The sequence below is a fragment of the Dromiciops gliroides genome, chromosome 4 (genome assembly GCF_019393635.1).
Source record: "Dromiciops gliroides isolate mDroGli1 chromosome 4, mDroGli1.pri, whole genome shotgun sequence".
NCBI lineage: Eukaryota > Metazoa > Chordata > Mammalia > Microbiotheria > Microbiotheriidae > Dromiciops > Dromiciops gliroides.
The window spans coordinates 474,610,011-474,637,990 of NC_057864.1; the positions used below are offsets into that span (position 1 = coordinate 474,610,011).

Here is a 27,980-nt window from a genome sequence, read left to right on the forward strand (position 1 = left end):
TTTTTTGCAAATCTCTTTAATATCTGGCTTAATAGAGGACAGCTGGATTCCCTTATGTGCCCCTGCATTCAATCTTACTGTGATTGGAAGAAATTCTGATATGTGGTTTTGATTGAAGAAAATCTGGCTTTTACAGATAGAGCGCTAGAAAGGGGAGGAGTATTTTAATGGGCAAATAACATCTTAGTGTTATTATGAAAATAGTTTTGACTTCAAAGACCTCAGGGGTCAGAAGACTAAAGGAGAACCACTGGACCAGATGGCTTCCTGTAAGCCTCATGCCAACCCTGTGAGGGCAGGATTTACAGGTTCCATCATCATTCCTATTTTGGAGGGGACCAAGATGCATAACAATAAGGGACTTTTACCCATGATAATACTGCTAGTAAGTGTTGGAAGGAGGATTCAAACCCAGGTCTACCCTGACTCCAAGACCAATCAGCCAGTCAACAATATTTATTAAGTGCCTACTATGTGCTAAGTTCTGGGGATACAAAAAAAGTTGAAAGTCAGTTCTTGCTCTCAAGGAGCTCACAATTTAATTTTTTGTTTGTTTATTGTTATTGCGGCGGGGGGGGGGGAGGGTGCAGGTCAATGAGGGTTAAGTGACTTACCCAGGGTCACACAGCTAGTAAGTCTCAAGTGTCTGAGGCTAGATTTGAACTCAGGTCCTCCTAAATCCAGGGCTGGTGCTTTAGCCACTGCACTACCTAGCTGCCCCCTCACAGTTTAATTTGAAAGCCAACATGCAAGTCACCAAATAAAAAACAAGGCAATTTATATGCAGGATGTCCCAAAAGTCTTAACTTGGTCTTAAGCTATTAAAGCTTAAAATTGCAAAAAGACTTTTAGGACATCCCCTACAGGACAAATTGCTGATAATCAACAAAGGGAATCCACTAGCACTAAGGGGGACTGGGAATTGCTTCTTGCAGAAGATGGAACTTTAGCTGAGAATTGAGGAAACCAGGGAGGTGGAGATGAAGATGGAGAAAGTTCTAGGCATGGGAGATAGCCAGCCAGGGAAATGTTCAGAGTTGGGAGATGGAGTCTGAGAGAGAGGAACAGCAAAGAAACCAGTGTCACTGGATCACAGACTATTGTACATGGTGGGAAGGGACTGTCAAATGTAAGAAGGCTAGAAAGGTAAAAAAGAAACAGATTAGAAAGGGCTTTCTAAGCCAAACACAGGAATTTGTATTTGATCCTAGAGTCAATGGGAAGCCGTTGATTTTTATTGACTAGGAGGATGATTACATCAGACTAGAGCATTAGGAAAATCAGTTTGACAGTTAAGTGAAGGAAAGACTAGAATGGGGAAAGGCTTGAGGCAAAGAGACCAACAAGTGGTCCATTGGATTGGTGTAGGCATGAAGTGATGAGGGCTTATCCCAGAGTCATCTCTAGTCTGGTCTGTTCCATTGCTGACCAAACCTGATTCTGATCCATGTGAACTTTAAAATCATAGAATCAAGCTGGAAGGAAACTTAGAGATTGTCTATTCCACCATCACCATTTTACAAACGAGGAAACTGAAGTTCACAGAAGGGAAGTGCTTGCCCAGGGATGCACAACTTAGTTGGTAACACTGTCAAAATTACTGTGACTCCAGGATGATCTTCAAGATGAGAATAAACAAAAAAAGCTCCATGAAGACAATCTCCTACAGAGGAAATTTCCTTCCCTGTCTTCCTCCTGACCCCCTCCCTCAGCTTTAGAATGCTTGGATGGAAGGGTTTGAGCGGAAGTGCTGTCCCAGGTCCTGACCCAATCACTGTTCTCTACTAACTCTGATGACAAGACAGCCTTTACTCTAGACTGCCTTGGACAACATGGAGTTCTACCCTCACGTCAGCCAGACTATCTACCTGGGAAGCTTTGAGCAATGACCAAGAGACAAAGGTGAGAAACTCCATAGCCTCTGTCCTTATGGTCTACCAAGACTAATCCAGGATACCGCCTTAGCTAACAAAATCTAATATCCAAAGGGCAGATAGAGCTAAACCAACTCTTTGCTGGCTACAGGGAGAGAGAGAGAGAGAGAGAGAGAGAGAGAGAGAGAGAGAGAGAGAGAGAGAGAGAGAACAGCCATTCTCCCTTTTTCTTTCCCACCTATCATCTCACCACCACCTCCCACTCAGTTCCACTATGGCAAGAGCACTTTGGCTGAAGAATGATCCGGGCCTATGGAACTAGGACCACCACCAACTCAAAGAACTCAAGCCTCAGTATTGACTACAGATGTAGCAAACACACCCATCTGCCTATTGGATAAAGATCCACAAAGCTCATAGCCAAGAATCACAAACTGTTGGAAATAGAATGAACCTTGGAGACAATGGAGTGCCTAATTCCTCAAACTAATTTAACTACAAACAATTTGTTTGAGCCTTGAAATTCATTGTTGGATCCCCCAAAATAATATTCCAGTGTGTGAAGGTAATAAGATCTGAGATTCTGGAATATCCCCCGATAATCAAGGAGGGAGAGGACAGTGAAGGAGATGGACGGTCAGGACATTTTTAAAGCAAAATAGATTAAATGAAGCCTTTTTACATCCTCCTTAAAAGAAGCAACTAGTATTTATAATTTGTAATTTTGTGTTTCAGGCACAAATTTAATATTTTAGCTCAGCGTATCATATTTGAGAGGGGGCAATAGCACTTGCATTTAAGTTTTCTCATGGAACTCTGAATGTCACTGTGTCAAAGCCCTGGGCTCTGTGGAACCCAGATGGGGACACTCCAGTCTTGTGTAAATCCCTCATGTGGTTGTTGAGGAAAGCTGAGGTTCAGGGAGGTGCAGTGACTGACCCCAAGGCACACAATTGGTCAGTAGCAGAATCCAGGACTAGAAGCTGGTTTTCCAGACCCCTGATCCAGGTCACTTTCTACTATTGTAGCTATCTGAGGAGAATGGAGGTGGGCAGAGGTTGAGGGGCTCAGGCTCCTCAGGAAGAGGCATTCAGAGAGGACTGAGCTGAAAGGCAGAGCACTCCACTTCCAGCTTGACTTCCTCCTCACCCTTGCCCTCCATCAGGGTCCTGCAGATTGAGACCCTCATTAGTAGTCGAGGGATGCCCTGCTCCTCCCCTGGGAGGCGCAACAAGGAGGGAATTTGAGCCAGAACAAGGGGCACCCCTAGTGGTGCCTCTCAGCAAAAGGGCTCATCTCAGAATAAATGTAACCACTTCCCTTGCTTGGGTTGCCTCCTTAGGCTCTACCCCAATCCTCCCCATCCCCAAGGAGGACAGGGAGAAGCAGGGCGCCCTGAGGAGCTCCCGGGGCCTAGAGCAGGCAGGTCACTCAGCCAAAGTCACACAGTCAGTGGCAGGACACACTTGGGGTTGGGTTTCCCCAGGCACTCAGAAGCCTTCCTCCTCAGCCAGGGAGAGGAGGACAACCTTGGGAGTGTTCTCAAAGAGCGCAGCCCGGTTCTGTTGCTGGCCTTTCTTCACCCAGTGGCCATAGATACGGAAGGCACAGGCGTCGATGAGCTTCCTCAGTGGCCGCAGCGCGTAGGGATCGCGGAGGACGAAGTCTCGAGTCAAAGGCTTCATGTGGCGGTACTGGTAGTAGATCCGGACAGAGGCAAGCACAGTCAAGGCGATCACCTGCAGAGGGGAGGAAGAAGAGAACGGCGGGAGGACCCCGGGGGTAGCCTCCTCGCCCCTTCCCAGGGGGAACCTCCATACATGAATGAAGCAATGGAGGAGAGATCAGAGGTTCTGGGTTTGAATCCAGCTCTGCCACTGCTCCTGTGAACACGGGCAAGTACCTTGATCTCTCATTGCCTCAGTTATTCTGTAAAACTAGTGGGCTAGGGGGCAGCTAGGTGGTGCAGTGGATAGAGCACCGGCCCTGCATTCAGGAGGACCTGAGTTCAAATCCGGCCTCAGACACTTAACACTTACTAGCTGTGTGACCCTGGGCAAGTCACTTAACCCCAATTGCCTTACAAAAAAAAAAACAAACAACTAGTGGGCCAGCCTACATGACTCCTAAGGTCTCTTCCAGCTCTGAAGAGCAATAATTGCATGGGCTGGAATCTCCAAAGAGCCACCTTGGAGCCAGGAAGATCTGTATTTGAGGGTCTTCCCATGTCATATCCTGACTGTGTGACTCTGGACAAGTCACTTCATCTCTCAGCTTCTCTGGGTCTCTCTCTAAGATGATAAGGTGCCAGCCTGCATTGATGAAGAGACACCCCCATTCCAGTGAAATGGCAGGTTCAGTCCCTCTCAACCATCCACATTTCTTTGTTGTTTAAGGTTCATAATAGTAATAGCCCAAGGAACTGGAAAATGTGAACAGATTTGTGCCCATTTTCTTTATGAGAAAGCTACATAACTGAGGCCAGAGAAGGGAAGTTCCTTGCTTATGGTCACACATTATCAGAAGTGACCAAATTCTCAAGAATCTGAAAGGATTTCCAAAGCTGCTTGGTCCAGTCTGATTCTGAGTGAGTCCCCCTTCTCCAAGAACAGGCTGCCAACCGAGCCCCTTTGGATCTGGGGAGCGGAGGGTCTTCTAGGAGGTCAGGTTTGTCCCTTCCAGCCTGCTTTAGATACAGGAGAATCATCACCCCCACCACTCCCTCAAGGAATGATCTGCTAGTGTGTGAGCTGGAGATCAAACCAAGAGAGCCTCTCAGCTGATTTCCGGGGTCTCCTCTGAGGCCAGAAAGACTCAGGTTAGACTGAGATGAAAAGTGGGGGAGGCCTCGAATTGATGAATGAGAGAGGGCAAGGATTATAGAGGGAATGGGAGCCAAAAGGTCCCTACCTTGAACTTGCCCCTGGGGCTGAAGTGACGGACTTCCTGGACCACGTATTGCTGAAAAAAGGGGTGAGCCAGGGCTTCCTCAGCTGTGTACCTTTGCTGTGGGCTCAGGACCAGGAGGTGGGAGATCTGGGAGGAGCCAGAGGGTCCCCTCAGCAGTGCTGCAGAGGACCTCTGACCACCCTGTGGCCCCAGGCCACATGACACTGACTCTACTATAGAGAGAACTTGGCACTGGGAAAATAAGGGACCCTACTGAGTCCTTTCCTCCTTCGTTCCCAGCTCTCCTCCACTTCAGGGCAGAATCCTACCCCTCCATGATTTCATTGTCCACCCCCTCCTCAGAAGGGCCAGTGAAAGACCCTCCTTCCCCTAAAGCCCCAGGCCTAACCAAAACAGAACTCTTCCTTCCTTCCTTCCTTCCTTCCTTCCTTCATTCATTCATTCATTTATTCATTCATTCATTCCATGTACATTAAGTGCCAACTATATACCAAGTACTGTCCTAGTAATATAAAGACCAAACCCAAAACAATCTCTGCCCCCATGAAACATAGGTTCTATAAAACTAAATACTGAGTGATTTTGGGTGGGGAGGAGGGAAGAGTGCTATCACCGGGGAGGGTTATAAAAAAGCCTCATGTAAACCAGAGGGGTCAAGCATGTGCTCTGAGGGCCCCAGGCAACACTCAGAGTGAAGGTCCACTCAGATTAAAATATAATTGGGAAATATTTAACAAAATAAGCAAAATTAGAATACAACATAGATAATGTGAATGTGTGGTTTTCTAAGTCACTATGTGGCTGGGAGTCATTTCTATTTGAGTGTGACACCACTTGGTAGACAATGGCTTCTGATCTGAACCTTTCAGGGACCTGAGAATTCCAAGAGGGAGGAGAGTAGGCACCAAGGAAAGGCACAGAGATGAGAGATGTGGGGAGGGGGAATAATGTCATCCATATAGGGGAACAGCCTGTTGGCTGGGAAAGAGTGCATGAGGAGTAATGTGAAGCGGTTGGAGAGAAAGATAGTCAGATAGACAGATACATGGATAGATACATAGATATAGCTAGCACAACAAAGAGAAGCATGTGTGTGTGTGTGTGTGTGTGTGAGAGAGAGAGAGAGAGAGAGAGAGAGAGAGAGAGAGAGAGAGAATTGAAAGGGGAGGTAAGCAGATAGGTAGATAGATAGAGAAGAGCTTTAAATGACAAAGGAGACTTACAGAGTGTCAGAGCCAGATGAGCCTTAGAGACTATTTGACAGAGGAGGAAACTGAGGCACAGACGTACCTAGCACAAGGTGACACATTTAAGTAACAATACCCCCAGGACTACAACCCACATTTGCTGACATCCAGTCCAATATTCTCTCCACAGCCCACACTGCTTCCCTTGCCTCCTCTTTCCTCCCTGGCTCCAACCTGGAAGGGAAGTCCCGCACTCACAAGATCCTTTACAGTGTCTGAACGATCATCCCACTCTGGGGAGCCAAACTGGTAGTTGCCGCTCATGATCATTCTCAACATCAGCATCTGCTTTCGGTGCCAGAAAGGGGGAGAGCCAGCCAGGAGGGTATACATAATCACACCTGTGCTCCACCTGGCCATGGAAGGGAGGGGCAGAGGTCATGCTGGGAGGACTCCAGATGCCAGCCCTCAGGGTACAGCTTGATGTTTCCTTTAAAATTTCTCTCACTTCCCAATCACTCACTCACACATACACACACACATACACACATACACACGCGCACTCACACATACACACGCGCACTCACAATACCACCACTACCACTAAAAGGAAACTTCCCTTCTAATACAAAAGTAAAGATAAGCAAACCAAGAGGACATTTTAGTCATACCTGACAGTGTATGCTTCGCTCTATACCAGTAGCCCCCCACCTCTCTAATAAGAGGATGGAGGCATGTTTCAATTCTCTGAAATCAAAATTGGTCATTGATTCTTGCATTGACTTGAATTCTGCTGTCTTCTTGGGGGGGCGGGGGGGGGCAGAGCAATGAGGTTTGTCCAGGGTCACACAGTTAATAAGTGTCAAGTGTCTGAGGTCAGATTTGAACTCAGGTCCTCCTGAATCCAAGGTCGGTGCTTTATCTACTGCGCCACCTAGCCACCCCCAATTCTGCTGTCTTTTCATTTATTTCCTTCCATTATTGTGGCCCCTATTTTTCTTAATTTTTTCCTGCATCTCTGTTCCTTCCAATTCCCCCAGACCTTATAGCTTAATCACTGTCCCCTTATGCCCCATGATTTGCAACCACCCTTTACTACTGACCCCTCCCCTTTCCCTGCCTACAACTCACATGTCCACTTCCTTCCCATAACCAGGGTGGCTGTCATTCATGGAGCACTCAAGGATCTCAGGGGCCAGGTAGCTGGGAGTCCCACATACCTCTGTGAGGATCATAAAGAGAAGAGGGCCATTAAGGAAGAAGCTCAAACTGGGAGGGAGAGAGAAGGACAAGGACAAGGACAAGGTCGAAGAGGAGAAAGGGTAGGAAAAAGGAAGAGGAAGAAGAAGAAGAAAAGAGGAAGAGGAGGAAGAAAAGGGAAGAGGAAGGAAAAAATCTACAGAAGGAATATAGTTAGAGCAAGAGACCCACGACAGTTGACCTTAACCAACCCCTAATCAACTCTCCAGGAGAGAAGACCATGGAGGATGCAAGGGACTAGTCAGGCATCCCTACAGCAGGCAACAGGCTAGAGAATAGGCAGGTGCTGGCTACCCCACCTCGAAGCTTCTCTCCAGGGTCCAACTGGCAAGAGAATCCAAAGTCAGTGAGTTTGATATTCATATCATCATCTAGGAGGATGTTTTCTGGCTTCAGGTCTCTGTGTACAATGTTCAGCTTGTGCAGGTAGCAGATCACCTCCAGCAGGGCCCGCATGATTTTCCTGGTAGGGAGGGGAGGGATGGGAAGGAGGAAGAAAAGCAGAGGAGAGGAGAGGAGTTCTTCAGGACACCCTGATCCCTGAGCTTTAATCAGTCTTCTGCATTGAGATCCATAAATTTCTGAGCCAGGACTCAAACATCTGACAGCCTCCCAGGAGGGGAGAAGCAAAACCTCACACTCCCTCTCCCAGCCGTTCCTCCTGCCCACCTTTCCTTGTGAAGATGCAAGGTCTAGGGGGCGGCTAGGTGGCGCAGTGGATAAAGCACCGGCCCTGGATTCAGGAGTACCTGAGTTCAAATCCGGCCTCAGACACTTGACATTTACTAGCCGTGTGACCCTGGGCAAGTCACTTAACCCCCATTGCCCCTTGGGGGAAAAAAAAAAAGATACAAGGCCTAGCCTTCCACAGCATCTCCCCAGAGATCCTTGTACCTAGAGTACAGAAGACCATCTGGTCACTACCACTATCACCACCACCCAAACCATGTAGCTCCTCTGATTAGAATCCCAGTCTTGATTCCCTTCTCCTTCAACACCCCAATAAAGGGAGAAGGGCTCTTGTTGCCAGCAAAAGAGAGAGGCAGTTATCAGAGAGGGTTTGGAAACCTTAGAAAGCACTTAGTCCCTCATAGAAATAATAATGATGGTGGTGATGATGGGGACGGTGATGGCGAGGATAAGGGTAGGGGATGGAGGTAAAGAGTATCTAGTGATTTATTCCCCTCACCTGGTTTCTTTCTCACTCAAGGTGACCTTTTCTGTGAGGTAGTCAAAGAGCTCACCTTTCTTCATCCTACAGACAGGTGTTGGAGGGAGAGGAGAAAGGGAACTGAATGAATGCACAAGACACTTTCCACAGTTCTGCCCCCTCCTACTCAAAGGCACTCCCTTGTGTCCCTGTATCCCCATGGCAACCAATTAGCATAAAGTCCCGGAAGAAGGGGAGCTGCCACCCAACATGGGTGCAGAGGCTCAGAGGTTGAAAAAGGGGAAAAGAAGAAGTCTTTCCCCATCCCCCTTAATGCTAGCACCTTCCCCCTGAGATTATCGGCACTTAATCCTGAATATATATTGTTTGTACTTGATTGTTTTCAGGTTCTCTCTCCTATTAGAATATGAACTCTCTGAGGGCAGGGATTTTTATATCTTTTTTTTTTTAATCCCCAGTGCCTCAAACATAGTAAGTGCCTAATGAATGCTTGTTGATTAACTGACTGACTGACTGGACAGAGGGAGAAAGGTTGAGGTGGCAGGAAGCATAAAGGGGAGGGGGGAATGAGAGGGCAGAACAGTGAGATGGGAAAAACCCAAGATGACTTTAGGCCACAGAGTCTCCCGACTTGGATGGAAGCTCAAAGACCATCTTGTCCAAGGGCAGCTAGGTGTCGCAGTGGACAAAACACCAGCCCTGGATTCAGGAGGACCTGAGTTCAAATCCAACCTCAGACACTTGACACTTACTAGCTGTGTGACCTTGGGTAAGTCACTTAACCCCAATTGCCCCCCCCCCTCTCTCACACACACACACACACACACACACAAAAGACCATCTTGTCCAGCCTATGATGGTAATGTGATGGGAGAGGCAGATGGGGATGAGTGTACCCTAGCTTATGTCTGTCTCACCAGTGGCCTGGTCCAATCTGTGTGGGGGTCAAGTATCACTGGGTGATGGGGACAAGATGCTCAGACTGGAGAGCTTGAGGCATGTGACCTGGACTCCTGGCCCCAGGGGCTTCCTGTCAGGGTCGGGGTAGGCATCAGCCCCTTCTCAGTGGACAAGGGAAGGGCTTTGGGGTTTGATACCACGTGTAATCTCTTTGCTTTTCCTTACCCTAATCCTGCCCTTCCACCTGTCTGGTCATGTCTAGGTGGAGTTTATAAAAATAGCCATTTAAACAACTTGCTGAAGGTCAGACACTCCAACGACTACTTCCCTGCCCCCTTCCTTACTCCTCCCCTTCCTGCCTACTCAGCAACTGGGATACCATGAAGAACCAAGGATAGCTGCTGCTAACCCTACCCAGAGAAACCCAGGAGTTTCTCCCCGGTTTAAAAAAAGTGCCCAAGTGGGTGTGCCCACTTCATTTTCTCCGGATTATTATCACCATCACCACCCCCAAGTCATGTAGCTCCTCTGGTTAGGATCTCAGTCCTAATTCCCTTCTTTTCCCACCTTCAGCACCCCAATAAAGGGACAGGTACTCTTGTTGCAACAAAGGAGGAGATGGTCAGTTATCAAAAAGGGATAATATGGCCAGGGGATGTGGGAGCTGGAAATCTCAGAAAGTATTGAGGCCCTCACAGAACTCATAATAAAAATTAACAATAGCAACAACTTTCTACTATGCCTTAAGTTTTGCCAAATGCCTCAGATACTTTGAGTTTCACATCAGCCCTGAGACATGGGTACAATAAATATCAATCTCCTTCTTTTACAGATGGAGAAAATGAGGCCCGGAGATCCATAAGTTGTCCAAGTGCCTGCTACTTGGTCAGGGTCACATGGACAGGAAAGGCAAATGCTGAAGTTGGCTAATTGGGGAGGGGCATTCTAGGAGTGCAGCCCAAGAGTTATAGAGGCATGCCTTGCTTTGTGCCTCCTCTGGAAAAGATCTAGGACTCTTGTGGTGAATCTTTTTTTATAAAATTAAGATATAAACCATAATTTAGTGTTTCTATTTTTTTTTTCGGTGAGGCAATTGGGGTTAAGTGACTTGCCCAGGGTCACACAATTAGTAAGTGTCAATTAGCATTTCTAGAAATACACATTTTCACATACTGGGTTTTCTTAAATTAAGGCAGATCTATACTACAGTCTCTTTGAAGGAGGAATTTCCAGATGGTGAAGAAACACAGTATTATGGGAGGAGCTGAGAAGTCCCCCTTCCCTGGAAATCCCTAAGAATCCTCAGTTGAGAGCTGGAAGAGACCTTAGAGAGTATCTAATCCCTTGTTTTATAGCTAAGAAAAGGGAGGCCTCAAATGGTGTGTCCAGGGTTACACAGCAAGTGAGTCTTCAAATGTCTAGTCCAAAAACCATTCCACTCCATGAGATTGGTCTTGTCTGTCTGGACCATGCTGGTCAGAAGCTTCAGTGGGGAGAAACCTGGAGGGTCTTGCGTGGGCTGATGATGAGTGAGATGAGCAGAACCAGAAGAACATTGTACACAGTATCATCAACATTGAGTGTTGATCTACTGTGATGGACTATATTCTTCTCACCAATGCAATGGTACAGAAGAGTTCCAGGGAACTCGAGATGGAAGAGAATCTACAAATCCAGGAAAAAAAAAAAAGAACTGTGGAGTATAGATGCTGAATGAACCAAACTATTTCTTTTGTTTTTGGTGCTGATGTTTTTCTATTTTGAGGTATTTCCTCATTGCTCTGATTTTTCTCTTATAACGTGACTAATGCAAAAATATGTTTAATGTTATTATGTATATCTATACATAATGTATTATGTATTATGTATGTGCATATATATATATATATAACCTATGTCAGATTGCCTACTGTCTAGGGGAGGGGAGAGGGAGGGGAGGGAGGGAGAAAAATCTGAAATTGGAAAGCTTGTATAAACAAAAGTTGAGAACTATCTTTACATGTAACAGGAAAAAAAATACTTTATTAATTTTAAAATAAATAAATAAATAAAATGAACCAGGTATTGCCCAAGGGGAAAAAAAAGAAGCTTCAGTGGGTCCCTGCCCTTCTCTCAGCCTCAGTTTCCTCCACTGTGAACCGAGAAGCTTGGACTAGATGAGATCTATCATCCTATGATCTCTAAGGTGCCCTCCAGCCCTGAATCTTGTGGGGCTAAAAATGGATGAGCTGTCCCTGGAGGAGGGAAGTGATCCCCAATTAGAGTTCCTATTTTTATAGCGTTAAAGTGTTAATTTTCTTTCAACAACCCTGTGAGGTCAACAGTACAACTATTATTGTCTCCATTTTACAAAAGAGGAAACCGAGGTTCTAGAGGCAGAAAGGCTTACTGCTAAGGAGACAAGCCAGGATGAGAAGATGGATTTTCAGAGCCCATGTCCAAGGCTCACTTCCCTGCATCATGGCATAAAACCAGAAGGGTCTTGGAGAATAGCATAGGAGGGCTTCGTCCAGTAGAAATCAGGAATGGCTAACTCTGAAACACACACCCCCGCCCCTGCCTGGGAGAATGGCTGACTAGGGGGGCCAGGTACTCACAGATCAAACACCAGGAAGAAGAAAGTGTTGGTCTCATAAGTGTCCTTCAGCTGGACTGTAATGGAAATGACCAGCTAGCTTCAGGCTGCAGAGAAGATGTTGTTTGGGGGAAGGATGCAGGGAGGGGGCAGGGGCAAGGGCTCTAGAAAGGTCAGATATGGAGGGGTGCTGTTAAGGGGAACTTTAGGGCAGGATCTGACTGGGTTTGAATTGGGGATGGGGAACCTTTGGGTAAAGGTGCCCATAGCTGTTTCTTCATTCTTTCCAGACAGCTGACCAAAAGCTTTGTCCAATTTCATCCTTCCACCTGCTCCCACACTTCCCATCCCTATCACCACCTGTAACCAGACCTGCCTGTGTGCTTGAAGGAAAGGGAAGGGGGTTTGAGGAAAGCCAGGAAGACTGACTCTTCATTCCTGACTGAGAGAGAAGGCCAAGATGGGAGAAGAGTAGGCTAATGCTTCTCTCTTGGGTAAATGTTCCCTGTTTAGGGTTCTCAGATCGCAGGAAGATAGATTGGCTGGGTCTATACAGGCAATGGGAAATAAGGAATGAATACAATTACCTGGATATTTCAGGCAAAAGAAAAAGATACTTAAGAAGTGAATTATCCAAGTAATTGTCCTGATTCTCCATCAGGGGCAGGGGGTACAACTATAGAGTGACTATCCTTAGTCCCAGTCTCATGTCATCCATCCCATGTTCCCATACTCCAGCACCTGGCTCTAGCCCCACCCCCCAAGCCCTCCCTCTCCCAGGTTAGAGGGTGGCAGCTGAGGGAGGGGGGACTCACTGACGTTGGGGTGCCCGGAGACCTTGTGCAAGATGTCAATCTCCTTGATGGTAGCATCCCTCAGCTCCTGAATCTCTTCAGGGTTCAGGTTGCCAGCGGTGATGTCAATAATCTTCACCGCATATTCCTTCCTGGTCAGCTTGTGGATACAGCGTCTCACTACACTGCTCACACCCCTGGGAAAGGAAGCTTAGCTGGGAAGGGGGCCCACCTCTCCAGCAATTTGAGGGAGTGGGTCAGATCCCACCAAAGGGGAGATAGATACTGTACAGATGAGAAAAGCAAACTCCAGAGAGGGTAGATCTTTCATCTAAGGTCCCACATCAGAGCTGAGACTAGAATCATGTATGTCTAGAGCTGAAAGAAACTAATTGCCAGCTAGTCTCACTCACTCATTATGAAAAAGAGGAAACTGAGGCTTATGAAGGTAAAAATGCTTGCCCAGGGTCATATAGGTAGGAAGCATCAGAAGAGGGTTTTGAACTCAGGTCCTCTGACTCCAAAGTTAGTGTTCTTCTCAAAATATCATTAATCTAATTTACTAGCTGTATGACCCTGGGCAAGTCACTTAAGCCTCATTGTCCCACCAAAAACAAAATCATGAATCTAGATCTCGTAACTTGCAGTCCTTTGGGACCACAGTTTCTCTTTTGGGACCAGAAATCAACCCCATTCCATACCTAAGGCTGGGTTCAAGTGGACAGAGACAGAATAACCCCAACTTTTGAAGGGAGGGGAACATCTGGGCTGGTTTTCATCCCCTTTGCTCACACTGGTACATGAAGTCCAGAGCCCCAGTTTGAAGGGTTCCAAAGAGAGAAAGGACCAGTGATGGATGGATTCAGAGAGAAAGATCACCCCTGGAAAGGCCTGAGCTCTCAAGGAGGTACAAGGAAAGGGTCTGGAGGAAAGGGAACTTACCTTCCCAGGATCTCCTTGGGTTCATACTTCTCATAGAACACCTGGGCAGAGTGTGAGTCCGGAAGCCCTTCGTCCAGGGTCATGGTCTATTCTTCAAAAGGTGGTGCCAACTGGGCTCACTGGGGGAGAAGGAGAGTAAATCCTCGGGGGGCATAGAGGGAGGAGCCCCAGAGTCAAATTGTGAAGTTGGCCAAGTCTGCCCTTGGTGGCCTCTCACCTCCCCACCCCACCCCCACCATCTCAAGGAAAAAGCCTCATCTTCTTCCATCCCAGTTGACCGTCCCCTTGGGAAGGAATTGACAAATGATTCACACCAAGGCAAGAGTTCTTCACCTTTTGTGTGCATCTTGGCCCCTTTGGGCAGGCTGGTGAAGCTTATGCACCCCTTCTCAGAATCATGTTTTAAAATACATAAGTTACATAGAATTACAAAGGAAGCCAATTATATAGAGCTATCAAAATATTCATTTCTAAAAGTTCTTGGGACCAAAGGTTAAGAACTCCCTGCACTGAGGGGTTAAAGCCCCTTCATGGATTTATGCTTTATCTTCCCCAATGGTATTTGCATTTTAACAGGGACAATCTATCAATCAGTGATCATTTATTAAGTGCTTGCTGTGTGCCAGGCACTGGACTAGGTGTTGGAGGCCACTAAAACAAAACCAAAAAGGATCCCCACCCCCCAGGTAACTTCCATTCCATTGTGGAAACAACTGTTCATATGCCCAAAGGGCTATGGGTCTGTGCATACCCTTTGACCCAGCAATACTACCACTAGGTCTGTATCCCAAAGAGATCATAGAAAAGGGAAAAGAATACACATATACAAAAATATTTATAGCAGCTCTCTTTGTGGTGGCAAAGAATTGGAAATCAAAGGAATGTCCATCAATTGGGGAATCCTAGAGACAGAGTAGTCAGTGGAATGAATGGACTTGGCTCTTTGGGGCACCTGGTGATCAAGGCTATGGACACCTCAGGTAGAGCGGATATTGTGGCCATCAGTTATGCCTTCATTGATCTCGTGGTTTTAAATGATCCTTCCCCCCCCCCTGCCCCCCATCAAGAATACCATCAAGGCTAAAAATGGAAAGTTGGTCATGATTGGGAAGTGACTTGGGAGTGAGCCCACCAATGTTAAACAGGGAGCTTCTGGTGCCAAGAATGTTGTAGAATCCACTGGCTGGGGTTCACTTGAAGGATAGAGCTAAACATGTCACAATCTCTTCCCCTTCTTCGCATGCCCCTAAGTGTCTGATTGGCGTTAACCATGAAAAATAGAATAATTCCCTTAGGATGACCAGTTGTCCCTTCTACTCTGCCAACTGCTTGGCCCCACTTATCCAAGGCCATTCATGACAGCTTTGGCATTATGGGGGGAATCATGACTACATTTTATGCTTTATTGCTAAGTAGGAAACAAGGTATGGGGTGATGGGCATGATGTTGACCAGAGTATCCCCCCACTTCCCCTGGTGTTGCTGAGAATATAGGAAAAGGCAAAGCTCACAGACATGGTCTTCCATGTCCCTAGTTTCGATGTCTTAGTCATGCATCTGACCTCCTGCCTGGAGAAATCTGCCAAAAATGTTGAAATCGAGAAAGTGATGAAGCAACATCACAGAAGTCCTTGAAAGTAATCTTGGGCTACACAGACACTGGCAGTGGTGTTGTCCTCAGTGACCTTTTTGTTAGGCTCATTTCTTGGTGTGATTACATAAAGTTATGGCAGCTCAGGGACTCCTTGCCCCCCCAAAGAGAAAGCAGAACACCATAGATATCTTTATCTCCTGCCAAAACAGGTGTTTCACTATGGGAGAGCCCCCATCCCAGATGTGTTTCTCTATACTGGAGATCCTTTACCCCAGACTCAGCCCCTGACTCCTGGTGCCCCTGGAAGAGGAAGAAGATATGTGTGGACTCCTATCTTCTGCACCATCAATAAAGCCAACATTATACTCAGTGAAACAAAACAATTTAGGGGGAGTGGAGAGATGAAGGGATCTTCTTGACACCCAAGCAGTCTCCTGCCTAGTCCATCTATGCCCACAGGGAGGCACAATCCTAATCCTTGTGATGCTCAGGGGACACCACCCTCTAACAACGAAGGTAGATGAAGTGGGACAGGATCCTCAGAGGCTGGGGTAGCTGAGACCATCAGAGAGAGCAGTAGATCTGACTCGGGAGACCAGATTCCTGGCTCTGTGTTTCAGGACAACTTGATCTTTCATGGATTTGGGGGGAGTGGGTGAGATGAATCTCCTGGAAAAGCAGCGGTTAGCAGGGGCAGAGTGGTACATAAGTACAGCAGAAATTGCATCGACTGTGGAGTTAATGGCCCTCGGTTCAAATCTCACTTCTGAAGCTTCTGACCTGTAGGGCTTTTCTGAGCCTCAGTTTCTTCATCTGTAAAATGGGTGGATTGGGCTAGTTGGCCTCTGAGATCACTCCTAATTCTAGACACAGGCTCCCATGAACAGAGGTGGGTCTGGTTGAAGGAATGAGTGGAGAGTATCCTGTTTTGCTCCTGCCTGAAAGGAAATACCACTGACAAAGGGTTTTTCATAGGAAAAATGAATGAGAACGAATGGAAGAAACACAAGTCTCCTCTTTTTTCTCCTAGGAGAAGTGGGCTGTCCTTTTTCCTACCCTGAGAAACTTGTATCACATCATTAGAAGCTGTAAAGCTTGAAGGGCCCTTAAGAGACTGCCTAAAACAGCTTGGTCATTTCACAGAGGAAGAAACTGAAACCAGAGAGTTGAAATGACCTGCCCACAGTCACACAGGGCAGCACGCAGGAAAGCCAGGGTCGAGTCCTTGGCTTCCACAGCCCTAGAGCATCCTGGGGTCTGCCCTGGTGGGGAGCTCCCCTTGGCTGCAACCCTGGAGTCAGCTTTCAGTGGTTGCTTCCCGGGGCTCAAGGCACTGCTTGCTCCAGCTTCCCATGAGCTTCAAACCTGGGCCATTGTCGACTATTGGCTTTCCACCTGCTCTGGGACTCACTTCAATTCAACAAATACAGATCGGGTACCTGCTTGTGCCAGCCTTTAGGGCTAGTGAAGAGGGGGATGTATGTGTGTATAAAGAATACAGATATAAATTAGAGGAATATGAGAAGATAGAGGTAGGGAGAGACAGAAATTAGATATAGGAATTGATATGGGTGTAGATATAGATGTGAATATCAATTATATAGAGAGATATGGATATAGATCGTAGATATAGATACATATGAATATAGTGATATCAATATATAAAGATATAGATGTAGATTATAGATATGGGTAACCACTAAAGATATGAATATCAATATAGATATAGATATAAATATATAGATTATAGATATTGGTATCAGCTACAGATACAGCTATGAATACAGGTATGGATTAGAGATAGGTGACGTCGATGGATATGAATATAGACATAGGGTGTCCTAAAAGTCTTAGTGCAGTTTCACAATAGTTCAATAGTTTCATAAGCTTTAATAGCTTCAAACTGCACTAAGACCTTTGGGACAAGCTGGAGATGGGATCAGGGGTCTGGAGATGGAACTGACCTAAGACATGATCTAGTTCAACCCCAGCACTTTAGAAATGAGGTGAGGAGGCCAAGATAGGCCAATGACACAGGCAGAACAGATGTTGAACACAGGTGTGCTAACTGCAAGCTCATTACTCCAAGTTTACCTGTTGACTACAAGACTACAATCTAATTGAGGATATGAGAGCGGCTGGGCGGTTCAATGGATAGAGTGCCGGGCCTGGAGTCAGGAAGATCTGAGTTCAAATCCGACCTCAGACACTTGCCAGCTGTGGGACCCTAGAGAAATCACTGATTGGTAACCCTGATTGTCTCCATTTCCTCATCTGTAAAAGGAGCAGGAGAAGGAAGTGACAAACTGCTCCAAGTCTCTCTGCCAAGACCCTCAGATGAGGTCACAGAAAGTTGGATATCACCAAAAACAACTGGACAACAACATACTGAGTCTATAATAGCCCTGTACAGATAACTTAAGGAGGAGGAACAAAATGAGTGAAGGGCCCAGGAGACGTACTCACAGCCCTCTGCAGCTTGGAGGAAGCTCACACAGGTAGGTAGGAAGGGGAGAGGAAGGAGCCAAGTCAGATTTCACCACCTTGAGTTGAGTAGGGAAGCAAGGCTAGGATGCCCCTGTCACCCCCTCATTCAGCCTGCTCACACATCACATAGAATGAAAGGTTTAGACTGGATGAACTTTCTAGGACCCCTCCAGCTAAACCCATGACCCCATGGACTGGGTTGGGGGGTACAGAGGGGGTGATGCAGAAGGACTCATGGAGGTGTCCAAGATGGCTCCTGAGGGTCTCTAGGTGGGAGATCAGTAGGTTAGCAGGCAGAGATAGAGGGATGGTCAGGAATGGATGGCAGGGAGAGGGCATCTCAGCTTAGGAAATGGCTCTCAGGTCTCAGGTCCTCAGCAAATGTTTGCTGATTGCTGGCGGCCCTATGGCCTCTGACCCGATGTCCCTGGCAGCCTGGGACTCAGGCAGATGGCCCTTTTGCCCAGTTCATAAAATGGCCAGACTGAGCTCTGACTCTGGCCCCTGAGGCCAGCCCAGGGTCCCCTCCTCAGAAGGGTCAATCAGGCGCAAACACATGGTGGGGAGGGGACAGAGGCTCCTGAGGGAGGGCCCTCCTACACACACACACATACACACACACCACATTTGTTAGAATACCAGAAATAGGGGGTGGGGGGACCAAGGGAGACCAGATGAAAGGGAAACACTGGAGACAAAGGGAAAGCCTCCAGGAATGGAGCCCAGCTCCCCTGTGGCCCCCTTGGCAGGCCTCCCCGGCTCCCCCTCCCCCTTGGGCCTGCTCAGCTCAGTCTCAGGAAGGGGCCTGACAAACAGGCCTTTCTGCTGACTGGCCCCAATGTCAGCCCCGGCTGTGTCAGGATCTTGGCTCTTCTGAGAGGCTCTTGTGTCCTTAGCTCAGGGCCTGGTGACTGAGGGAGGGTTTAGAATGACAGCAGCAGCAGCAACCGGGGCTGGGGGGCTGGGGGGGGGGACCAGCCCTGCCCCCTTCCTGAGGGGACCACACACACACACACACACACACACAACCGGGCATAGCAGGGTTTGCTCCCTTGCTGCCCCCTAACACTAGGTTGGTGTCAGATGACCTGTACTCAAATCTTAACTCTACTATGTAACCCTTAACTACCTGTGTGACCTTGAACAAATAACATAACATTTCTGAGCCTCAGTTTCCCCATCTGTAAAATGGGAGAGTCAGACAGGATGGCCTCTGGGATCCCTTCTGGCTCTAAAATCTGCATCCCTGTAATCCTTCCCAGAACAGCAGACCAAGCAGATGTGCTGCTAGGAGCACATCTGGATTTGACCTCATTAAGCAGAGATTCTTTGCAAAGTTATTTGCATCTAAATGCACCAAAATGTCCAATAACTGACAAAACCCCCTACAGTAATCTTCCACCTCCCAGGCTGGGAGCACTACTGGTTAGCTCCTGCCTTGGGATTCTTCCATCTCTCCCCAGAATTCCCATCACCCCCAGCCTGAGGGAAGCATTGCCCAGAAAGTACGAGGTCCCATGATCCTTCTTCCTAGGCTCTTGGTCTCCCATGGCAGTCAGCTGGAAACCAGGGGCTTGATGCTTCCTTCCTGAGCGACTCAGTCTCAGTGAGACCTCAGAAAGGAGTAAGGCATCCCAGGAGACCCATTTGTTTCAGGTTAAGATTAAAAAAAAAAGAAAAGAAAAAAGAGGGGTCCCTCTCTGCCTTTATCACACCCTCCCTTCCCTGGGTAGACAGAAAGAGAGCCTGCTACTCACACAGCTTCGAGAAGGGCGGGGAGAGCTAGAAAGGCATCAGCTGGAAAAACTGGGCTAGCCTCAGCCTGGGGCCCCTCTCCCAAGTGCCTATGGAGCCAATAGGTCTCCTCCATCTCTTCTGCTGCTGCTACAACCCACTTCCTTCCTGGCTCCAATCTCTTGAATCTAGACCCTCCACATGCCTCCCACCCATCCTGAGATAGCGTCTCCCTTTGTTAGAAGTTGGTCAGATCAGGTAACACACAGACCCTGTTCCCTCAATTCCATTAAGAGCGTTCTTGCCTCAAGGAAGTACCAAAGCTCAGAGTGGTGTCAACCCCATCCTTACAAATATATTCTAGTTACCTGTGAAGGAGCCTTACCTCCCTCCCTAGGTTATCTGGCCCCGGAGGGAGGAACTCTCCCCTGTTCATCTTTGTGCTCCATCCCCTTAGATCACCAGCCTACCTGAGATGCACAGACCTCAGAGGTCATCCAGCTCAGAGAACTTGGCTGGGTTGCCCAGGGTCTCACGGGAGATGAAGTCCCTGCACCAGGATCCTAACTTGGGCCCTCCATTTCTAAAGGCGGCATTTTTTCCGCTGTCTAATGTCATCTCCATCACTCAATAAATGCTTATTGAATTGACATGAGCCATTACGCACATGTTCGGGGCAAACAGCCAAGCACACTGGGTGTGGATTATCACTGTTCATCACACAACTTAATTTAAGAGAAGTTATCCCAGGTCAGACTGATGGTTAATGCAGTTCAGTGGCTCTGAGTTGGAAGGAAGTTCTGAGGGCATCCATCTAACCTTCCTCTCCAGCCACCACCATCAATATCCCATGTCCCCTCTCTAAGCCTTTGTCCAGGCTGTGCCCTATGCCTGGCATGCACTACATGCTCATTGTCCCCTCAAATCCTTCTCCTTCCTCCCCCACTCTGACAGATCAAGTGCTCTCCAGGGGGGACGTTTCAGCTGAACCCCACCCAGAGCAGCTGAGATACCCACACTCCACTCTCCCTGGCAGAGACTGCTGGGCCCTGGGGCCATGCCGACCCAAGTCTCCCCTTTGATTTACTTCCTATACTCCAAGGTTGGTAGGGAAATAGCTGCCAGGGGAACACTGGGGTTGGAAGGAGAGGGATCTCCTCTGCTCTAAGACATATTGAGTCCTAAGTCAGAAATGTAAGGCCTCTGTTGTGGAGGGTACTTAACAGGGCCTTGCCTCCCAGAGAACTGAGCCAGACCAGAGTCCCCTGAACCGAGCACCATGTCCAAATGGCTACCACATCACCCCGTTCAAGAGAAAGAGAGGAAAGGAAGGGAGAGTGCCCTGTGGGGCCATGGAGATGGTGTCATGCAATGGAATCTCCCCTCCCCATTGCACTGTCCAGCTTTCCTCTTCTCCCTCTCCATCCCAGCTCAGGGCTTCTTCCCCGGGTCTTCTGCCTTGGGGTCTGAGGAAGCAAAAGAGGAAACAATGGTCCAGCTTCTCACTTATTCACTCTCTTTGGCTCCAATGGCAGGGTGGACCCCACTCTGGACTCTGCCTTAGACAGCTTGGACTTCTACCATCCTGCCAACCTAGGCCAACCCCCCGGGGAACTCTGAGCCACAAGGGAGAGGAACACCTGCGGGACTTGTCCTCCTGGTCAGCCAGGACTCTGTACCCTAGCCAAGAAAATCGGCAGCTCAGATGAAGGGGCCGATGGAGTGACTCCAACCCCTACTGGGCCATTCCATAGCAGCTGTTCTCCCTTTCTCTGCCCACCACCTTCCCATCCCACTTCTCCATCCAGTCCCTCTGTGACAAGAGGCCTTCGGCTGAGTCAACAAAAGACTAAGACCTCCAGCCAGGGCCCCTGTATTGACTGTTGATGGAGCAAACATGTCCACCTGCCCATTTGATTTGAAAGAAAGAAAGAAAGAAAGAAAGAAAGAAAGAAAGAAAGAAAGAAAGAAAGAAGGAAGGAAGGAAGGAAGGAAGGAAGGAAGGAAGGAAGGAAGGAAGGAAGGAAGGAAGGAAGGAAGGAAGGAAGGAAGGAAGGAAGGAAGGAAGGAAGGAAGGAAGGAAGGAAGGAAGGAAGGAAGAGAGAAAGAGAGAAAGAGAGAAAGAAAGAAAGAAAGAAAGAAAGAAAGAAAGAAAGAAAGAAAGAAAGAAAGAAAGAAAGAAAGAAAGAAAGAAAGAAGGAAGGAAGGAAGGAAGGAAGGAAGGAAGGAAGGAAGGAAGGAAGGAAGAAAGAAAGAAAGAAAGAAAGAAAGAAAGAAAGAAAGAAAGAAAGAAAGAAAGAAAGAAAGAAAGAAAGAAAGAAAGAAAGAAAGAAAGAAAGAAAGAAAGAAAGAAAGAAAGAAAGAAAGAAAGAAAGAAGAAAGAAAGTTGATGGCCAAGAATCAGAGACTGTTGGCAAGAGGGTGGATCTTCAAGACCATAGAGTCCGGTCAATTTAGCCACAGAACACTAATCGAGCCTTGGAATACATTGTCAGAATATTGGTAGGATTATTGGCATCTGAGGCTACAGAATATCCTTAAGAAAACCTTGAAAACAGGGGCTCCTCTTTCTTCTGCTAGGGGACCAGGTTAGCCAGACGATGGAGGACAATTTCCTCCCCTTGCCCTATGGAGCTTGAGTCACATCATTCGAGGCTTCAAAGCTTGAGAGGACCTTAAGAGACCACCTAAAACAGCCCAGTCATTTCACAGAGGAAGATGCTGAGACCAGAGAGGGGAAATGACCTGCCCACAGTCACACAGGGCAGCAGACATGAGAGCCAGGGTCAAGTCCTCAGCTTCCACAGCCCTGGGATGTCCTGGGGTCTGCCCTGGTTGGGAGCTTCCCTCGGCAGCAACCCTGGAGTCTGTGTCCAATGGCTGCCCCCCGGGGGCTTGAGGCACTGCCTGCTCCAGCTTCCCGTGAGCCTCGAGCCTGGACCATTGTTGACCACTGGCTTTCTACCTGCTCTATGACTCACTCCAATTCAGCAAATGCAAACTGGGCACCTGCTTGTACCAGCTTTTAGGGATGGGACACAAGCAAATGTGTATATATACACGTATATATGATCAAAGATTTAGACCTAGAAGGGCCATAGAAGCCATCTGCATGACTTATGTCTCTCTGTCTGTCTGTCTGTCTTTCTCCCCCTCCCTGTCTCTCTGTCTCTGTCTCTGTCTCTCTCTTTCTCTCTCTCTCTGTCTCTCTCTGTCTCTCTGTCTCTGTCTCTGTCTCTGTCTCTGTCTCTGTCTCTCTCTCTCTGTCTCTCTCTCTCTCTCTCCCACCTTCCCTTTCTGGGAATCAGGATGATCTGAGTTCAAATCCAACCTTAGACACTTACTAGCCATGTGACCCTGGGCAAGTCAGCTAACCCTGTTTGCCTCAGTTTCCTCTTCTGTTAAATGAGCTGGAGAAGGAAATGGCAAACCACTCCAGCATCTCTACCAGGAGAACCCCAGTGGGGTCACTACTGAACAATAACAAGAACCTTCCCTTTTCAGGGAGATGTTTTTGCTCTATCTTCTCAGGAAATATCCCTTTTATTTTTTTTTATTTTTAAATGTAATAAACAGTTTTATTTATAGTTTGGGGTTCCAGTTTTTTATCCCTTCTTCCCTTCCTCCCCTTCCCCTTCCCTGAGGCGGCAGCCATCAGATATGGGTTATCCATGGATGATTAGGTAAAACATGACCATAGGTGTCATTTTGTACAAGAAAATTTGATTAAGAGAAAAAAATGAAGGAAAGCGAAACACAGCCTGCTTCGGTCTGTTCCATCAATATCAGTTCTTTCTTTGGAGGTGGAGAGTATGTTCCATCAACAGTCCTTTGGGGTTGTCTAAAATGCTCATTGGTCAAATTGATATTGAGAATACATATTATTGGGAATACATCAGAAGGGGGCTAATGAGAGAAAATACAGAGAGACAGAGAGACAGAGACAGAGAGCAAGAATCCCCCAAAGCCCCTTAGGGTTACCCCTAGAGCCCTAAGGAAGAAGATTTATCCTCCCTCTGGAGGCCAACACACCCATACTAATGAGGAGTGGGATAGTGAGCTCAGCTGATATATGTCCTATATCCATATGCATATTTTTTAAAAGCTACAGACAATTTTTTCCTAATAAAATTGAGTGGCATTAATTACTTTTTTTCCTGTTTGGTTTTTTGTTTTTTGTTGGGTTTTTTTAGTGAGGCAATTGGGGTTAAGTGACTTGCCCAGGGTCACACAGCTAGTAAGTGTCAAGTGTCTGAGGCTGGATTTGAACTCAGGTTCTCCTGACTCCAGGGCTGGTGCTCTATCCACTGCGCCACCTAGCTGCCCCATTAATTACTTTTTAAAATGAGATACGGGAGGCAAGAGGTGATAGGTAATTTGCCCAATTTGCTTCCATGTTCAGCGCCTAGCATTTAACTCTGTCCTTCGCACCCTGCTCCCTTGCTCCCAACACATAAAGCCAGATCTAAGACTCCGGTGTAGATAACTCCAAGAGAAGATGCAGAATGATTGGGGGGCCCAGGAGAGGTACTCACAGCCCTCTGCAGCTTGGAGGAAGGAGCGTTCACATCCAGCTAGGGAGGGAGGAAGGAAGGGAAGGGAGGGAGCTAAGTCAGGCTTCACCACCTTGAGTTGAGTAGGGAAGCAAGGCTAGGACTTCCCTGTTACCCCCTCACTCAGCCTTCTCACACATAGAATGAAAGGGTTGGACTGGATGACTTTGTAAAGACCCCTACAGCTAATCCCACGAACTCGGTTGGGGGGTGCAGAGGCCTGTGGAGGTGTCCAAGATGGCTCCCGAGGTTAGAGACCAGTAGGTCAGCAGGCAGAGGTAGGGAATGGTCAGGGATGGAGGGGATGAGAAGGGAGGAGAGGGGGAAGGGAAGAGGGAGGGGGAAGAGGGAGGGGGAAGGGGAGGGGGAAGGGGAGGGGGAAGGGGAGGGGGAAGGGGAGGGGGAAGGGGAAGGGGAAGGGGAAGGGGGAAGGCTTTCTCAGTTTAGGGAATGGCTCTCAGATCCTCAGTAAATGTTTGCTGATTGCTGGCAGCCCTATGGCCTCTGACCCAATGTCCCTGGCAGCCCGGGGCTCAGGCAGATGGCCCTTTTGCCCAGTTCATAAAATGACCAGCTTCAGTCTGAGAGGAGTGGCTCCCCCCTTCCTCACTTGCCCCACCACCTTAACCTCCACAGGAGGAAGCTCAGGGTCTGCATGCTCCCTAGTGATTCTCTGACTCTGGCCCCTTGAGGCCAGCCCAGGGTCCCCTCCTCAGCAGAGTCAATCAGGCCCAAACACATGGGGAAGGGACAGAGGCTCCTAAGGGAGGGCCCTCCTACACACACACACACACACACACACACACACACACACACACACACACACACACACTCACACTCACACACACCAGATTTGTCAGAACGCCAGAAATGGGGGGGGGGGGGCGAACCAAGGGAGACCAGATGAAAGGGAAACACTGGAGACAAAGGGAAAGCCTCCAGGAATGGAGCCCAGCTTCCCTGTGGCCCCCTTGGCAGGCCTCCCCGGCTCCCCCTCCCCCTTGGGCCTGCTCAGCTCAGTCTCAGGAAGGGGCCTGACAAACAGGCCTTTCTGCTGACTGGCCCCAATGTCAGCCCCGGCTGTGTCAGGATCTTGGCTCTTCTGAGAGGCTCTTGTGTCCTTAGCTCAGGGCCTGGTGACTGAGGGAGGGTTTAGAATGACAGCAGCAGCAGCAACCGGGGCTGGGGGGCTGGGGGGGGGGACCAGCCCTGCCCCCTTCCTGAGGGGACCACACACACACACACACCCACACACACTCACGCACATGCACACATAGGTGCACATACTCACATACACTCTCACTCATACACATGCACACACTCACACACATGCACAAATTTACACACATCTACTCACACACTTAGACACTCATATTCACAAACTCACATTTACACACTCACACACACACACGTGCTCACACAGGATTTGCTTTCCTCAGGTTGGATTTGGCATTAGTGCACCTATGTTCCAAACTTGACTCTGCCACTTACACTTACTACCTGTGTGACTATAAACAAATCACTTAATCTCTCTGAGCCTCAGTTTCCTTATCTGTAAAATGCAGAGGTCAGACCTAAGACCCTTCAGTAATACCCCCCTAGCCTGGATTATAACTGCATCCTTCTTTGTGATTCTGCCATGTCCTCTGTCCCCCCTCACACCCCCTCATCTAAGGGAATCATTCATTGCCCCAGCCCTCCCCAAACAGCACAGGTCATGATGCAGGTCTTTGCTATTGCTTCCTCCTTGCAGAGCCAGAGGAAGTCCCAGCCTGAGTGGGTCAAGGCTTCCTCTTTCTTTGATGACTTCATCTCATTCTGATCTCACAACAGAGAAATGCTTCACAGGAACATTTTCCCCCAAGTCGAGAACAAAAGAACCCATCCTTTCCCCCTTCACTGACAACTGCTGCTCCCTGTCCCTGTGTGTCTGTCTCTCTCTCTCTTTGTTCTCTGTGTCTGTCTTTCTATCAGTTGCCCTCTGCCTGCCAGTCCCTCCCTCTTCTTTCTCTCTCCCTCTCTCCCTCTCTCCTTCCCCCCTCCCCTATGGACAGAAAGATATATAGTTCTGAGGCCTGGGTAGAAGAAGTGAGGGAGAAAAGACCCCGTTTCCCGTGTCTTTACACTGTCCCACCAGGAAGATCGCCTCTCAGAGTGTAGCTGCCCTATCCCTATCACAGACCAAACTGCACAGCACTGCAAGCCTCAGCCCTAGCCTAAGCCCAAGGGGCAGACCCAGCCAAAGCATTTAAAAGTCTTCAACATACCCAGAGAAAACAGTCCCCTGTTTCCCACCAGAAGACGTCAACCCAGCCGTACTTGTGACCAGTGCTCCACAGGGGACAGGTCCTATGTCAAAAACAGTTCAGGCATTCAGCTTAGCAGCAGAGACGTTCCCCTGCCCACTGCCTACTCTTCCTGCCCTCCTCTGCCCATCCCTCCTGCCCACTGCTGCCCGTCCCTCCTGCCCACTGCTGCTTGTCCCTCCTGCCCACTGCTGCCCATCCCTCCTGCCCACTGCTGCCCGTCCCTCCTGCCCACTGCTGCCTGTCCCTCCTGCCCACTGCTACTGTTTCCTTTAAAGGACTTGAATGGCCATACCAATCACTGAGCTGCCACCCACCATTACCTCTTGGCCAGGCCTGGAGAATGTTTCCGATAATCAAGCCCAGATTGTTTGATGGTTCAAACAGGGACTGACCAGGAAGAGGGATAGGATCATGGGGAGGCGTCCCCAGGCTTCCTTGTACCTCGTACCCAGGAGGAAGACAATTAGCTGTTCTTTGGTTTCTGCCCCTTGATCACTGAAGGCCCAAATGCCAAAAATAAATCACAGATGGGAACCTGGGAGCCACGCCAAGACTTTTGGAGGGAGAAGGGGGAGCAGTGTGTGAGATGTGAGACTCACTTTATAAGGAGAGTGACCTCAACAGGAGGGTGAATGAAATTCATTGAGTGGCGAATACCGGCAAATGAAGAAGAGAAGCAGGTTTGGCTAACCATCTAAGGAGTTCTGAGCTCACATTCTTGGCACAAAGGGGATGAGTTAAACCTTCTATAGGAGACCTCAGACACCTTCCAGTCCAGCCTACTCATTTTACAGATGATGAAACTAAGGCTCGTGGAGACTAAGTAATTTGTCCTTAGTCACATAGGGAGAAATGTACAGGGGTGAAATTGAAACCCAGGTCTTGTCTCCAACATGAGGGCTTTTTCTACTGAACCAAGATACTTCCCGAAAATGGATTAGTTTTCCCTATGTACACATCTTAGCGCTTAGTCCCCTGCTACATAATTCTCTCTCTCTCTCTCTCTCTCTCTCTCTCTCTCTCCCTCCCTCCCTCCCTCTCTCTCCTCCTCCTTACAGTACTTAGCTTTACAAAAGTAGGCATTTAGATGCTCAAAGATTTAGAGTAAAAAGGGCCCCTCATTTCCCCAACTGAGACTTTGAGTGCTTTGCCCAAGATCACACAGCTACTGGTTAAGTGATCACAATGAGATTCAAACCCAGGTCCTCTGATTCCCAGTTCAGCATTCTTTCCACTGAACCCCGCTGTCTTCCCACACTCAAATTTTGGTCCAGTTGAAATGCCTTGGGTCATCCCTGCCATCAACATAACTTAAGAAATGTCATCCAGGGTCAAACCAGTGGTCAATTGGCTTCAGAGCCTCAGTAGTGGAAGAGATTTCAGCGACCATTTAGCCTGACTCATGAGGAAAAGGGAATCCCCTCTACAATATCTGGCTTCCCTCCAGTGACAAGGGACAGACCACCTCCTGGGGGCAATTCGCTACACTTTTAGACAGCTCCAATCTTTAGAAAGCCTTTCCTTATGCCAAGCCTAAAGCAACATGTCTCACTTCAACAGGTATTTTTAAAGCACCTTCTGCAAGCAGAAGACCATCTGTCCATTACCAGTCGCTCATCTCCCACCGTCCAAATCCTCTTTGAATCTGAGATGCCCGGCCTGCACAACTGTTCACATCATGTTCCCCTGTT

General features: G+C 48.2%; 1 protein-coding gene across 10 annotated transcripts; it reads right to left on the minus strand.

Annotated features, from left to right (window-relative positions):
* Positions 1-605: 605 nt before the first annotated feature.
* On the minus strand, positions 606-26,854 carry PHKG1 (phosphorylase kinase catalytic subunit gamma 1). Of its 10 annotated transcripts, XM_044002723.1 has the most exons (12): positions 26,610-26,854; positions 26,248-26,329; positions 23,963-24,001; positions 13,614-13,732; positions 12,693-12,868; positions 11,900-11,954; positions 8,421-8,486; positions 7,531-7,694; positions 7,103-7,193; positions 6,230-6,383; positions 4,785-4,910; positions 606-3,613 (listed from the first exon to the last, which is right to left on the minus strand). In XM_044002723.1, the coding sequence occupies exons 4-12, from the start codon at positions 13,694-13,696 to the stop codon at positions 3,365-3,367; spliced, it is 1,164 nt and encodes a 387-aa protein (XP_043858658.1). In that variant the 5' UTR covers positions 13,697-13,732; positions 23,963-24,001; positions 26,248-26,329; positions 26,610-26,854; the 3' UTR covers positions 606-3,364. The 10 variants fall into 10 exon arrangements, with proteins under 10 accessions (XP_043858658.1, XP_043858659.1, XP_043858657.1 ...); XM_044002724.1 differs by lacking the exon at positions 23,963-24,001 and having other exon boundaries at positions 26,300-26,329; XM_044002722.1 differs by lacking the exon at positions 23,963-24,001.
* Between the last annotated feature and the right edge of the window lie 1,126 nt (positions 26,855-27,980).

Coding starts and splice junctions, on each gene's coding strand:
- PHKG1 (XM_044002725.1), bottom strand. CDS start 13,696: ATGACCCTGGACGAAGGGCTTCCGGACTCACACTCTGCCCAGGTGTTC. Junction 7,695..8,420: donor TTGAGTGAGAAAGAAACCAG/GTGAGGGGAATA, acceptor CCTCCCTACCAG/GAAAATCATGCGGGCCCTGC. Junction 7,194..7,530: donor CCCTGGAGAGAAGCTTCGAG/GTGGGGTAGCCA, acceptor TGATCCTCACAG/AGGTATGTGGGACTCCCAGC.